Here is a 15,661-nt window from a genome sequence, read left to right as displayed (position 1 = left end):
TACTTGGAAAGAAGATTCATGGAACAGTGGCATTCATAAAAGAAGACATTTTTACTTTTATTTTACTTTTATTCCTTTTTGTTATTTTTTTTTAATATAATTGATCTATAGAGTGAAATAGCATATTGGGAACAAACTTCTTTGGATGGGCATGGTGACACTTTTTGCCCTCTGTTCCAGCATGGCACTCAGGTCCAGGATTCCTCCAACATCTGCCAGCTCCCTCATGATGTTGTTTCTTGTGAAACAGGTAAGCTGATCAATCATTAATAATGGACAGCACAAAAAGCAATTCCTAGCATGTAGCATTTTAACTGTCACAAGAGTGTGTTTGTACTGAAAATCCTTCCAACATAACAATTTATTTTTGTTACTAATTAGTCATGAGAAACAACGCTGCAAAGCTGTAGAGTTTTATATTAGAACTCTCTCTCTGACTAGGTCATTTATTACAATTTTATTCTATTAACCCTCATTCATACAGTGAATAAATTATGTTTACAACCATTTACACAATCACTTCTCATACCAGTATTGATCAGTATTGGATTATATTTGTTTTTCAGTTTTCCCACCAGGTAAATATACTATTATTAATCACATTTATTTTCTACTGTCTTTTCTCTGTTCTAAACCCAGCTCTGATTTGTTTCTGGCACTACTTTTTAGCCTCTGAGTTGTGAGCATTGGATTTCCAATTTGTGAAATCTGTAAAGTCATTCTGCACCTCAGCTTCATACAGAAAGCAAATAAATCTGTCTGAGATTTCTGCCTTTGTTTCTCGTAGAGATCCACTAAACTCCTTTATTTTTACCTTTTTCCCTAAATCTTTACAAAATTCTAAATGCTTACTTCTTACTTATAATTTGGAAGGGCTTTAGGTATTTAGTGAGAAAATATCTCAATGTAATTCACTTAAAGGAAATTTTCACGTAGGTTTTTAGTGATTCTTATTTATTTATTTATTTATTTATATTAATCTTGATTTGAATAGTTTTAAAAACAATTACTGATATTTGGAAAATTTCACTTTAACGGAACACAATTCACACATAGATTTAGGGTACAATTCTATGAAGTGTATGGGCATCAGGACAATAAACTGAAAGTAAAAGCTATTTCTATCCATTTAATCTCCATTTTCTTGGGTTTCTAAGAAAGTGGTTTTGCAGCTGTATGTGCTGTAGCACCCATAGCTGTGTTTCTAACATTTTTATAAAGAAAAAACCACCAGAAGACAAATACATATATTTTTTTTTAAAAAGAAAATATTCCTAATATTTTTGTATAATTCAAATATGGAGCTTCTCTGCTTAGAACTTCTATTTATAGAACTGAAACAACTCTCAGATTTGTGAGACACCTCAGCCAAAGCATTAATTCCATCAATGCTAACAAAAAATCTCCCAAATACTTCTGTGAGATCAGAACTCTGCTGGACTAATCACAGTGAATTAATTTGTCATTCTTGCAACTTGTTTAAAGAAATATGTGCTGTGTTTCTTTATATTTTACTTCATAAGAAAGAAACACTGCAAGGAATAACAGCCATAAATCACTATATCTGTATTTTCTAGCAAAAACCTCTATAGATAGGAAAAATATCCATCAGACTAAACCCAGATCATGGCTGAAGGAATGAATAAATATTTTTCAGCTTTTATTTTTAGTTTATGCCTAAATTGAAGGGGCTTTTTTCTGTCCATACAAGCATAGTCTGAATAAACAGAAACATTTTATTTCACTGCTAGCTTAGTATAAAAACTTAAAAGGGTGAAATTATGACTGTACTGTGGTCAGATATGAAAAATTTAAATTTAGACTGGTCTGCAACCAAATATAATCCATTTCCTAGATGAAAGCTTCAGGCAGCATTTTTTCTGCATCCAACAAATTTCTAAAGAATTTCTAAAGAGTGGTGTCTTGGTGCAATCTCAATAAATGGCCAGACACTTCCAGGGAATTTTGATTACATTTCCTCATGGGTGAGGAAGCAGGGGCCAGGCTGGCAGGCTGAGGCAGTTAGGTTTTTACAAAAAAAACGTATTTCAGACACCCTGAAATGATGTCCAGTGTAGGGCAAAAGATCTTTTTGGACTTTCTGAGCTTCTGTCTTGGACACTGGAGTTGAATTTTCCCAAGTCAGCAGTCCTGTTTAAAAGCAGTGGCTGAATGGCAACTGAAGCACACAATGGATCAAAAGCTGAGTGTTTCCACTGCCTGAGACCAGGGGAAATGTTCCTGCAAGTTTGTGCTTCTGCCATGGAACTTGCACTGTACCTAACCCCAAACTGTGATCACGATGGAACTTTGCTGGGATCTGCAATCACAACCTGTCCCAGCTGCAGAGAGGAATTTGTTGGGTCTCAGGGCACAGCTAAGGGAGCACAGCCCATCCCTGGCAGTGCCCCAGGCCAGGCTGGACAGGGCTTGGAGCAGCCTGGGACAGTGAGAGATGGGAGATCTTCCTTGTCTTCAAGGTCCCTTCCAACCCAAAGCTTTGTGTAATTCTGTTATTCTGTGACTTGGCTTTCTCCAACATGACAAAACCATAAAAAGCCTCCAGCAGTGATTTCTGTGCCCCTCATATTGCCCCAGCTGGAGACCACCCTCCTCCTGAGAGACTCTGAGACTCCTTTCCACTTACACAGACACAGAACATCAAGTGTCTCACCTCCTTCATTTCCCTTCCCTCTAAAGCCTGGTGCCTTATTCCCAGTCTCCCTGCTTTGCCTTCCAGTGGCAGCTCAGAGGTATCCTGCAAAATCCTCCCTCTTGTGACCCAGTCCCAAGGGGAATGGCATGAACCTGGTTCAGGGCTGGATTTCAGGGAAAGGTTTTTCCCCCAGAACACTGCCCTGGCTCCCCAGGGAATGGGCACAGCCTGAGGCTGCCAGAGCTCCAGGAGAGTTTGGACAAAGCTCTCAGGATTTTGGGGTGTCTGTGCAGGGCCAGGAGCTGGACTGGGTGATCCTTGTACACAAGGATCCAACCTGGGACATTCTGTGATTCTCACAGGACAGTAAATAACTCTCTAAAAATACAGTTCATTCAGAAAAGCCTTAACAGGGTGTCCCACCGCAGAAAAGGCTGAAATCTTCTCCCTGGGGCACCTGCATCAAACCCTTTCACACCAAGAAGGGAACAAAAACTGATTTTCCTCATTCCCAGGCATTGCCAGCATTCTTCAGCCTTTCTCTACACTGATGTCCTTTCCCCAGTGTGGAGGCCCCTGCACACTGAATAGTCATGTACAAAGCAAGATTGCTTTTTTTCAGCCTAGTTTTTTTGGTAGTGCCTCTGAAAATATCTGATGATCAATTCACAAGTTGCTGCCATTCAAGCCATCATGGTTTCCTGTTGAATATCTGTTTATTATTTCTTTGAAAACATAAACTAAAGGGAATTTCTTAGTATTTTAGATAACCATTAAGGACATTTGGGGCAACCACAGCTACTCTGTGAAATGTTTCATTTTAATTAGCAATTTAAATTTTCTAAATATGTCCTTCTAACTATACTTAAAATTAATTTTTCAGGTCAGCTGACAGCTCTTAACTTTTTTTATGTCAGCTGAAGCTCTGATTCTGTGTAGACTTGATTCTTTTCATCAGAAAGTTTTATGATAGAATGCAAATTTATCTCACAAGTATTTACATCAAGTGTCCAGATATTGACTATGTGACCAAAACAAATTTATCTCACAAGTATTGCCATCAATAGTGACCAGATGTGACTGTGCCTGCAGATCTGAGGAGATGGACAAGTCCATCAGGAGATGATGTGGAACTGTCATTTAGCTCCCCACTCCTGTTGAGTGAACTTCTCCATGACTGTGTATCAACCTCATCTCCAGGACTGGAACCAAAGCAGCTGCCAGGCAGCCACTGCGAGGTTTCCTTTGGATTTCCTTGGCTGTTCTCATCCCTTTAAGTTCCAGCTTTCCTATTTCCAGACTCTGCACTGCACTGGTGTGTGACTCTGAACTCCATACAAAGTGTCACAAGTTCTCCTCCCAGCTCAGGCACACAAAACAATCCTTTTCCAGCCCAGAACCAAGGACACCGCTGCAGCTCCAGCCCCAAAAAGTGCAAACAGCAGCGAATTGAGGAGAGAATCTGGGAGGATGGGAGTGCAGAAGCTGCAGCTGGAATTGGACAATGAAGGGCAAGCTGGAAATGGCCCCAAAGTGATCAAAGTGTGAGAACTCGTGACTCGGATCCATCTGGGCTCCATCTTGGCTGGAGCCACGGCCGGGCTCTTGCAGTGCCCAAGGTGAATCCTTGGAAGGGCTTGGAATAAATCCCTGCTTTATTCCTTTAGCACTGCCCAGCCTCTGTCCCAGGTAACCTCTCCAGGCATCAGTTTAATGCATTTGTTTATCAGAAACTGGAGTGTTCTTCCTTCCACCAAGCAGTCCTGTCACAAATGCGTCATCTCCAAGTCTCTGCCTCTCCAAGTGAGGTTCACTGACCCCTGGGTGCCTGAAGAATCTCCCCTGGCTCCCAGCATTTTGAGGCCCACATGAGGGAAATGTCAAGATGCTTTTTTATTTTGGAAACATGCATTCCTTTCTCATGGCTGCTGTAAATATTCTCTCCTTATCTTGCAAGCCCATCCACGGAAGAATGATTATCGTCCTTCTACTCCCTCAAGCTTAAAGTGGGGTGTCTGCAAGCTAGCTAAAAGAGAGTATTGAGCAGGCAACATTTTACCCAGTAAAAACATGTATGAAATAGTGATCCTGCATAGGACCTAACTCATCAGAACACTGCTCTTTTTTTGAAAGTAAATAAATATGATTTTCTTCATTAAAATACAAACGAACCATAGGTTTAAAGGAACAAAGGTGAAGTTCCCAGCCATGTGTTGTTCTGGTTATATATCTCAGCCCTTGGCACATCACCATATTCAGTCAACATCAGGACAACCACACATGTGTTAAAGGCAGTTTCAAAGAAAGGGTGTAGTCCAGACAGAAAGAAATGGACTTTTCCTGAAGAACAGAAAGGTCTCTTTTAGTAAAAGGATTGTTTAGAAAACTTATATTTTGTTTGTTCTCCAAAATTAGAACCGGTAACATTTTCAACCAGTAATGAATTTTTCATTTTAGTGTCTTTTACTAACAGTAATCTTTGCCTGTGGCCTCTCAAAGCCCTGCTTTCAGGAGAGCAGGGTTTTGTTGCACAGGGAGGGCCTAGCATCGTGTTCTTTTCTTTGGATAAATAATGATCAAGTCCTCATGCCAACACTGAGCTGTAAGCAGCATCTCCCTTTATCCTTTCTGTACTGCTTTGCTCCTAATAAGGCATTTCTTCACCCAAATCACCAAGTGTTTTTGCATTTAATTCTTCTGGGTTCTAGCCATTGCTTTCCTAAAGAGCAATTATCAGCCAGGGCCCCCTTGAAGACCTCTGCAGTCAGTGTTGTAAGATAAGGATGTGTCTCGTTGTATTATGTGGGAAATCTAGAGGGTGAAGCCTCTTCTCACCTATGGACACAACAAGAAAGCAAAAAGGTGCCCTATTGAGGCAAAAAGAGCAACACGGTATGAATAGGCAAGTAAAGTTAAAATTTACAAAAGTTTCTTAAAAAAAAAAACGTGGGGGAAAAGAGGAATGGAAAGGTGTGTATGGCATAGTTGCAGCTGCAGGTGAAATAAGTGGTCTGTGAAGTGGACAGGAGTACAGAGGAAAGGTGTTAGTAGCTAAAGAGCATTGCTTATTTATTAATGTTTTATTCAAACTTTCTTGCTGTACTACTCAACAAGGAGTGCTTGATTATCTTTAAAAATATTCTAAAACCAAAAAGCCTTTAGGCCTTTTTTACCTACTAATCCTCTCCTCTCCTCTCCTCTCCTCTCCTCTCCTCTCCTCTCCTCTCCTCTCCTCTCCTCTCCTCTCCTCTCCTCTCCTCTCCTCTCCTCTCCTCTCCTCTCCTCTCCTCTCCTCTCCTCTCCTCTCCTCTCCTCTCCTCTCCTCTCCTCTCCTCTCCTCTCCTCTCCTCTCCTCTCCTCTCCTCTCCTCTCCTCTCCTCTCCTCTCCTCTCCTCTCCTCTCCTCTCCTCTCCTCTCCTCTCCTCTCCTCTCCTCTCCTCTCCTCTCCTCTCTTTTCTGTGCTCAGACCAGAATTTCTTATAATGGAAAGATATTTGTGTTATTAAGGACTAAAAGGTTCTAACTGATTTTTCTCCTGTACAGTATTTTCACTCCCAGGCCAAAGGTTCTCTGCTGGAAAAAACCACTACTGGCTGGAACAAATACAAACAGGAATGCTTGAAAATGCTGCAGGAATCATCTGTAGATAGTGGTAAGGAATTAAGCAGTGAAGAAATTTATTGAGTAACACTGACAAATATTGTCTTGCTGTATGTCTGTTCCTAAGCTCTAAATGTAGAACAATTCACCTGACACAAATATTAGCCTAAAGTCCCTTGTTTATTCTCCTGTCTCTGTGGTTTGGGATGCTCAGATGAGAAGCAGCACACCCACAGTGTCTCCTCCTGAATTAATTCCTCCCTCCTTTGATGGGTGCTCAAAGATTTCTGTTTGCCAAAAGGAGACTTCCAAATCTGTAATTATTTCACTCCTAAATGTATAAACTCTACTCAGCTAGGAGTCTGACTTCAGGAAAGGATGGCAGAGGTTTGGTTTCAGGAGTTGGAGAAGTCCAAGGTGTGGCTAGCAGAGAGATGGCTACTGTTCACCCAGGAAAGGTGGAAAGGGAATCTGAGCTCTCTGTTTTGGACTCATAGACCAGCATTGAAAGCACCCTCACCAAATTTGTTGGTGACTCCAAACTGGGAGGGGTCAGAAGTCAGAGCCATTTGTGGAAAATAAGGAAGGGGGAAACACAGGAAACCAGAGCAAAGAAGCTTCCATAGGTTACTGATTATGTGACTACAGTGAAGGAGGGAAGAAGAGAGTGATGAGGACTGCAGAGGGGACAAAAGATTTTATGGAAAGCAGGGAAAGCAAAGCATACATCAGCTCAGCCAGTACACAGGATGGCTTACAGCTAATGCTGAGGGGAAGAAAGGAGCAGTAGAGAGCAGCTAGAAGTCAATGGCCTGTGGTGAACACCTGGTGTGCAGAAAACATTAACATGATGCAAAGGAAGATTGTATTTTGCCAGGAAAGCAGGGAATGGTGGCTTTGGTGGCAATTAGAACTAAGCCAGGTGACCCAGCAAGATATTAGAGGGCAGTAGTTGTAGTGGGTAATCAAGAGAACTGCAGGGCCTCAGAACTTCAGCTTTCATGAAATTGAAAAAAAAAGGTATTTTCTCCTAGCAGCCTCCCCAGTCCACACTTGAACAAACAGAATTTGGGGAAAAGAACAATAAGAATGCAGCTATAAATGTTAACAGCTACACAGATCATAGCACAGATGCTTAGCCTCAAAGGTACAGCAGAATATGTGAGAATGCACATCCTGTGCTCTGTATTTTTGCAGCAGCACCCCAAAAAGATGCTGGTGAGAAAGCACAGAGATGTTTGTCTTTTTCCCTGTATTCTTCTTCCCACACATGTTTCTCAAAGTATTGCTACGCACTGTGGAAAATAATTTGGGATATTCTCTTCTGGTTTAGGATGAGCAAAAGCACTGAAGTTGAGAGAGAAGAACTTTGGTGTTATCCTAAAAAAAAGACAGAAACTAACAGGCACTAGGGCAGCCATTAATGCATTTTATTTTATGTTGCTGTCACCTGCCTGCACCATTTCAATTCTGCATTATCAAATGTTTTATCTTAACCTTCCACCCTGTGAGTGATGTGATAACTGTGGAGATTAAAACTGAGTTACTCTGAGATATTACCAGAGATATAACCTCTGGCTCTATCTCTGGGAATAAGAGATATTTAATATTTCTGGGAATATGAGATAGTGCCCAAAGGCTAAAAGGAGTCACTGTGAGAAACAGAGAGGTGAGAGCTGGTGTCCCAGTGAAAGGTGGGAAAGGTGGAGTATCTTCCATTCCCAGTCTGCTGCATGTACCACACCAGTGAGGGATAACGTGCCTGGATCTCCCTGTTACATCTGGACCTCAGGCGTGTCAGGATCATACAGTCATAAAATCCCAGAACATCCCAAGCTGGAAGGAGCCCACCAGAATCACCCAGCCCAACCCCTGTTCCTGCATAGACCCCCCAAAATCCCACCCTGTGCACCCCTGGAGTGGTGTCCAGGCTCTCCTGGAGCTCTGGCAGCCTCGGGGCTGTGCCCATTCCCTGGGCAGTGCCCAGCACCCTCTGGGGAAGAACCTTTCCTGATACCCAACCCAAACCTCCCCTGGCACAGCTCCAGCCATCCCATGGGTCCTGTCCCTGTCACAGAGCAGAGATCAGAGCTGTCCCTGTGCTGTCCCTCAAAAGGAACCTGCAGACCCTGATGAGGTCTGACCTCACTTCCTTGTGATTTTCAGCAATGAATTTATCACATAGTGGAGAGTGCAAAGCCTTCAGGTGATGCATGGTCCCAGGGAAGAAGGGCAGCTCCTGTTCCTGCATTGCACAGTGAATGCACAACATTTATCTACAATATCTTGTTATTCTGAGTAGCTTGCAGGTTACCTGGAGCAGTACAAAATGGTTTCATACTGTCCATTGTCTGAACAACTTTTTGTAAAACTTATTTGCTTCTCTCCCCAGGAGTACATTGCAATGGGACATTTGATCAATTTGTATGCTGGCCTTACTCACCCCCAGGAAATGTGTCTGTTCCTTGTCCTTCATATCTGCCATGGCTGGAAAATGGTAATGTGAAAGTGGTAACTTGCCCTGGAGTTTGTGCCAGGAATTCAGCTAAAGCCCAGGTGGTGCTTGTCTGTCTTGCCTCAATGTCCTCTGAAGTGGATGAGGGAGAAAGAGTCTCACCTCTTTCTACCACTGCTGAACTGAGGCACAAAATCATTTTTGATGTTTATTTACTTTTTTCCTCCATCTGTGCTTGCCCCAGCTCTGTACTGTCTGCTGTGAACATTTGCAAGGTCATGTAACCACACTGCCAGGGCTTTGTTCATGGGAATAGATTCAGGGCTCATCTTCTGATCTTCAACTTCTGGGGTCCCCACTGAGCCCAGAAAACTGGAAGTGCCAAACCCAGGGGTGTTCCCAGCACCTCCAGTGGTGTGAATGAGCCAGCCTTGCAGGCAGCCTGGTCCTGCAGGGAATGCAGCAGGGAGCTCTCAGGAAGGGGGGATGAAACACCTTCAGGAGCAGAAGTATTGGACACCAAACAAGATTTCCATAAAGGAATGAAGGGACACTGCTAAAAGCATAGAGCAGCATTTCAGAATCCTGCTAAACACCCTTCTGAGCTGCTTCTCTAATTCCACTTGGAGGGACCAACTCTGCCCCAGTCCTTTAATTTAGGGGAGACTTCTACAGCTGCTAACCCCAGCTTTCTCCAGCCCAAGCCACACATGGTTTGTTCTTTCATATCATTTATCTTTTTTTATGCTAATAAGCATCAAGACACCAAGTTTCTATCCAATCTCCCAAATTGCTTCTGCCAACCATTTAGGACAAACCCAGTTCTTCGTAATAAACAAAAGCATCTTGCCTCCATGGAATGGAGACTCTTTTTTTATGTCTGAATTTCTACAAAAGCAAGATTTCTGATCCCATTTCATGGATGGTTTAAGGTTTTTTCCAGTGTCTAGTATTCATACAGAGCCCCTGCTCCATCACAACAAACTGTGCTCCCAAAGCAATTCTCTCAGCAAAACACATCGCTCAGATATGTTTGAAATAATGATTGAAAGAGTTCAGGTCTGATCAGAAATAAATGGATGGCAGCTGTTAAGGACAGCATCACGCAAACATCCACCAGGGTCCCCACACCATTCCTCTGATGCTGTGGGGAAATTCCTAATGAGTATAAATTGGGACAATGCAGTGAAAACCAAGAAAACTTCATCAGTTCACCCCAGCTGCTGAAGGGGCCCCAGAGCACAGAAATGAAACACCAGCCTGCAACAGCAGGTGTTACAGAGGATGATCATTCCCTAACCAAATCCTGGCCAGTTAATTACCTATTCATGAGTTTAATGAGGAAAAATTAATAAAGTGAGATGTAAGCTTCTCTTTTGGATGTACTGTGTGGGTTTCCTCGTAAAAACCAGGTACATTCTGGGAATTTATTTCTGCTGGATTACATTCCTGCTTTGTCCTATGTGAATATAAAAAATACATTGACAAAGACGAAAGAAAAGTGGGTTTTATTCTTTTTTTGAGTATGGATGGTGTAGAGTCCATTGTGGAGGTGTAAGGCAGAAACCTTTCAAACGTGTATGAAAAATGAAATCTCTATTTTGACCTTTCAAACTAAAACTCTGTTTACTTTCAGGAAGTGTAGGACATGTATACAGAGTCTGCTTGGATGAAGGGATTTGGCAAACAAAGGAAAATTCCACAGACATTTGGCGGGATAGTTCAGAATGTTCTGAGAAAAATCATTTCCAAAAAAATGTAAGTATGTTTTATATTACGGTTGAAAGCTTTAATCTTCTTAATCCTTTCTTGAGTAACTGACAAAACATTTCCATTTAATACCTGCAAAGGATCTTCAGACTTCATTTAAATTACCTAATGGAAAGCTGTTATTTTATTTATAAGAAGCAGAAGAAGAAATATTACAGAAGGGGATTCCTGCTTTAGATGCCACAAGTTATTTTCTGTTCAGAGTCCAGTGTTCACATGTGCTGATTTTCTCCTAATAAAATAAAAAAACACTGCAAATTGTCAAGCAAATGAGCATCCCAGCATCTCCCCAAATCACCTTAGTCTGTCAAAGACAACTTTCCTTCTGAGTCTTTCAGCATTTAATGAGCTGTTAATTGGTTATTTCGAAGTTAGCTGCTCGGGGGCTGGAGGATTCACCCTCATCTGATGCCCTCCCTCTTGCATTTCTCACGTTGCATCAGGCCAGGGGCTGCACTTGGTCAGCCAAACTTCTTTTTGCCACGGAGTTCAGCTTAGCAGATGTCAGAATTAGATCTCTTAGATAAGCACTACTACCACTATTTTTAATTTTTAATGCTGACCAAGAGCTGTTTCTTACTTTATCTAGTAACACTGCTTTACTGATTAGTCATGAAACAGTATTAGTTTAGTATCTCTGTGTGTTACTACATTTTTACTGAGCTCTTTATGTAGTAAGCACACGAATTTCCAAACTGTTTATTTATGCAAATGTAATAAATGTTCATAAGTGTTTTCCAAGGTTTGTTGACCATTCTGGATAACACATTTGTTTCTGCAAGACATATTATTCCATCTTGTGTGACAGCAGACAATTTCCTTGAAAGCTTTAAGCACCTTTCCTATCAACATTAAATGTGGGCTTGTACCTGTTTAATTTAATTGGCTCAAAGTTTAAATAGTTGAGAGGTAGACATAAGCAGCTAAAATAGAAAAACCTTAGGAAAAATAAATGTTAAATTAGGCAAATTGAAGGGAAATTTGTGCAGGGCCAGGAGCTGGACTTGAACAATCCTTGTGGGTACCTTTCAGCTCAGGATGTTCTGTGATAATCTATGAAAGTGGGAGTAGTTCCCTTCGTCTCTGAGGAATTTGTCATTCAGAGACATTCAAGACAGCTCTAAGTTAATAATTATTTTTCCCTTTGAACTCAAGGCAGGAAGTGTGTTTCAGCAGCCCTGGACAGAGCTGGCTCAGGCTGTGCTAAGTGAAGCTGATCTCCAGCCCACACACACAGGGTGCAGCTCTGGGAGCTGATGCTGCAGCTGCTCCCCCCACGACCCACCTGGGGCATGGAATCATGGCAAGGATCAGCTGTGATTGGGACTGGGAGTGGTGTTTGTGCAGGAGAAACCTGGCAGTGCCTTTGTGTTTAAAAAGAAACTCTGGGTACAAGTGTCTTTGTCATCCACGGATTCCAAAGGTAGCGCAGGCAGGGATCACAGTCCTGCCCTGGCTCCTTGGGACTCAAAGCAGGAGATCCCCAAATCTTCTGAGCTGTCTCTGCTCTGGTCCCCTGCCCACATAACACTTTTTTCTTCTTTGTTCCCAGGAAGAAGAACATAAACTGCTCACCACATTACAGCTGTTGTACACTATAGGTTATTACTTTTCTCTCATCTCACTGGTATTAGCTCTGGTTATACTTTCTTTTCTCAGGTTAGTACAAATTTAACGTATTTTAAACATACAGAGCCCTGTACTCATATTCTTCTTTTTATGAAATTAGAGTTATTATTTAGTTACCTTCCAGTACCTGAAGGAGTTACAAAAAAGCTGGGGATGAGTTTTGGATGAGGACATGAAGTGATAGGACAAGGGGGAATGGCTTTAAGCTGAAGATGGTAGATTTAGATTAGATATTAGGTAGAAATTCTTTATTGTGAGGCCTTAGCACAGCTCGTCCAGAGAAACTGCCCAGTTCCTGGAAGATTTTAAGGCTAAGTTGGATGGTGTTGGAGTGTATAAAATAGAAGCCTCTCTAAGTCCCTCAGAGACAGAAAAGAATATAGAGATTGAATTAAAGCCTTTAAAAATTAAAATATATTAAGCCAGACACGAAGCAGAAGCTAAGTTTTAGTTTTAAGTAAGTAAGAATATATTTTAAGTGCCTTAAGAGAGTAAAACGCCCTAAAGCCTAGTTTAAAGTTCAGTAACTTAGCTCTGGACACAATGAAAATATAGCAGAACATTGCTTGCATTTCGAGAAAAAACAGATAGAACCATTTACATGAATAGATAGAACTACATGTAATTTATGAGTATGAACTGAAACCACTTTTGTACTTTAGAATTAAGCTCTGATAGGTGTAGAAAGAATGTTTTAGAGTCGTGTTTTTAGCTGATTGGATGATTTATGAATAAAATCCCCTGTATTGGGGTGGGAGATATCAACAAAGAAAAGAGGAAGAAGAAGAAAAGGAGGAAGAAGAAAAAGAAATTCCAGGGAGTTGCTGTTGCTGCTGCTCAGGACTCTGAGGCAGAAAGCTTTAGCACAGACTTTAGTACTCTGAACTCTTTGCCTTCAAGACTGATGTGTTCATCCAATAAACAACTTCACAGCAACCAGCAGCTGCTCCTGTCTCTTTGAAGGCCCAGACCCATGAAAAGCTCAACAGGATGGGGCTTCGAGCAACCTGATCTAGTGGAAGGTGACCATGGCAGGGAGGATAGAATGAGATGAGCCTTAAGATCCTTTCCAACCCAAACCATTCTGATGATTCCATGTAAACAACTTGTGTTTTTCTAAGGAGCAATACAAATGCAATTTCTAATCACAAACCATTGATGGCAAACAATATGAACACATTTGTTTTGCCGGGTTTTTGTTGCTTTTTAAAAATTTTATTTCTGCAAATCAGATATATTCCAGAGGATTCATACATTATTTTTTTCTCCCACAGAAAACTTCACTGCACAAGAAACTACATCCACATGAATTTATTTGCATCCTTTATCTTGCGTGCTGCTGCAGTTCTTATAAAAGACTCTGTGTACTACAATATTTACTCAAAAAGACCAAATGATGAAAGTGGATGGATATTATACCTCAGTCCAGAGGTAATGTGTTAGTTCATAGCTAAGAGTAAATGTGTGCTTCTAGTGGTTGTAACAGTTACAGTTCTGGAAGTTTGCCCTACAGCATCAGGTGTTGAGGTGTTTGTAAGTTGAGCTGTGGATGCTGAAATTTTGTTGATGAAAGTTGGGGTAATCAAGCTGAAATCCTGATTTATTTTAAGAGATAAGAGATTTATTTTCAACTAGTAGAAAGAACATATTAATTGATTGTAATATTTCGAAACAGCCACTTAAGCAAAACAACTCCCACCTTGTAACCTTCAGAAAGAAATCTCTGTGTTTATTTGGCACTTATTTACATCTCATTTATGACCACTGTGAATAAATTATTCTTGTATGTTGTAGAAATAGAGCTTGCCCATGTCAACAAGGAAAATTATCTGCAAGATGTTAAGGATGACTATGATTTTACCAGCTCATCAGTAAAAACTCTCACATGCAGATCATGACATCTGTATTTACAATGACTCCTGGTCTCTCATTCCTACAGATTGTAATCATTTGCAGGACTGCCCAGTTTTTCATGCATTACTTTGTTGGGGCAAATTACTTCTGGCTATTAGTAGAAGGAATTTATCTGCATACACTGTTGATAACCGTGGTGCTCTCTGAAAGACGACTGCTGCAGACATACATTGTGATAGGATGGGGTAAGTCCTGAGCTGTTTCCAAGCACTGATTATGTGGTACTTTGCTGAGTCAGTGGAGGATGTTTTGTAAAGAAGGGGAAAAAATGTGAGTTTTGTTTTATTTGTCAGTTTTGAAGCCAGCAATTGTAAATGGAGATATGTCAGCAGTGGTACTTTGGCTGCTGTTCAGCTTGAGCTGCAGATACAGGAAATCAGGGAATTGTTTAGTAAGAAAACAGATGCCTGGTGGGCAGAACAAGAAGAAATTTCCTTACATTGGGCTGTATATTGTCATCACTGAATATTATGGTACTGCAGCAGCTTCATTTCCTCCCTTTGTAATAGAGCACCTCTATAGCAAAAGTGCCAAATCATTGGCAATTTTCATTTAAATGCTCCCCTTCCCAGCTCACCTGAAAGTTCTAAGTGTGCTTTAAGTTAGGAGACAATCTGAAACACTGTGTGAGTCAGGTCTTACATTTCTTTATCATTATCCATGAAATAAAGACAATTTAAAGGTAATTACTTTTGGGGATCATTCTCACCATCCATGCCTGGATTTCTCTGTTCCCTCTCACATTCTCTTTAAAGGACCCTTGGCTGTATGAGCACACAGGTTGCTGATGCACGAAACCACTTCCTTTCATGGGCTTTTTTAGTGTTGTTCCATTCTTTCATCATCTCTACATCCCTCTGTTCCATTGATCACCAGCTTGTTGGAATGGGGATCAGTCATTTCATTCCTTGTTCAAACTGCAATGGCTAAGTCTGTTAGGGAATTTGCTCCCTACCATAAGAGTAATAATAATAATAATAATAATAATAATAATAATAATAATAATAATAATTTGCCTATTGGTCCTTGTCCATTGGTTGCACCACATTCACCAGTTTTCTAAAGGCTGTCCCCACAAATCAGCTTCATTTTTTATTTATGTTTATTACAATCCCTGCTAGGATGGGACACATCTTACAGACATGTGTAGTACCAGTGCTGCTGAGGCAGCAGGGCTGACCCAGGGCTCACAATGACATTTCCTCAGCTGAGCCCAGGAGCTGCATTTGAGAACATCCCCTGATCACCCTGGGTGTCAGTTTTCCTTACCTCACACCCCCTGGATCTGCAGTTCTGTTCCCAGCTGCTCCAATTGTTCCTGCAGACCCTCTTTTTGCACCATCTCCCACCCAAGTGAGACCCCTTTCATCCCTTCCCCCCTTTTATCTACTCAGAAATCTACAGTAATTTCATGATTATAAGCCGCACTTCCTGGTTCAGACCAAAATTTTAGTCAAAATGGTGTGGCTTATAATCATGAAATTACTGTTTTCTCTTGGGGAGTATTTTGTTTCTGGCCCTGTCTCTGTTGCCACACTCCATCTTTCTCCATGACCTTGATCAGTGTCCCAGAATCCTGAACTGTCCCTGTTCTGGTCCCAGGGAGCCACACCTGCTTTAATTTCTGCCACATCCAC

General features: G+C 41.3%; 1 protein-coding gene across 1 annotated transcript in view; it reads left to right on the top strand.

The window, feature by feature from the left end:
* Positions 1-145: 145 nt before the first annotated feature.
* GLP2R (glucagon like peptide 2 receptor) overlaps positions 146-15,661 on the top strand; it is a 28,868-nt gene continuing 13,352 nt past the window's right edge. Inside the window, exons 1-7 of the mRNA XM_033076697.1 lie at positions 146-250; positions 6,200-6,308; positions 8,649-8,753; positions 10,348-10,469; positions 12,034-12,140; positions 13,385-13,541; positions 14,050-14,209. Coding sequence (XP_032932588.1) covers positions 146-250; positions 6,200-6,308; positions 8,649-8,753; positions 10,348-10,469; positions 12,034-12,140; positions 13,385-13,541; positions 14,050-14,209 — 865 coding nt within the window. The remainder of the gene's footprint in view (positions 251-6,199; positions 6,309-8,648; positions 8,754-10,347; positions 10,470-12,033; positions 12,141-13,384; positions 13,542-14,049; positions 14,210-15,661) is intronic.

The sequence above is a fragment of the Catharus ustulatus genome, chromosome 20, assembly GCF_009819885.2.
Source record: "Catharus ustulatus isolate bCatUst1 chromosome 20, bCatUst1.pri.v2, whole genome shotgun sequence".
Taxonomy (NCBI): domain Eukaryota; kingdom Metazoa; phylum Chordata; class Aves; order Passeriformes; family Turdidae; genus Catharus; species Catharus ustulatus.
The sequence above is the reverse complement of the archived record's forward strand: the minus strand, read 5'-3'. Positions and strand labels throughout refer to the sequence as shown.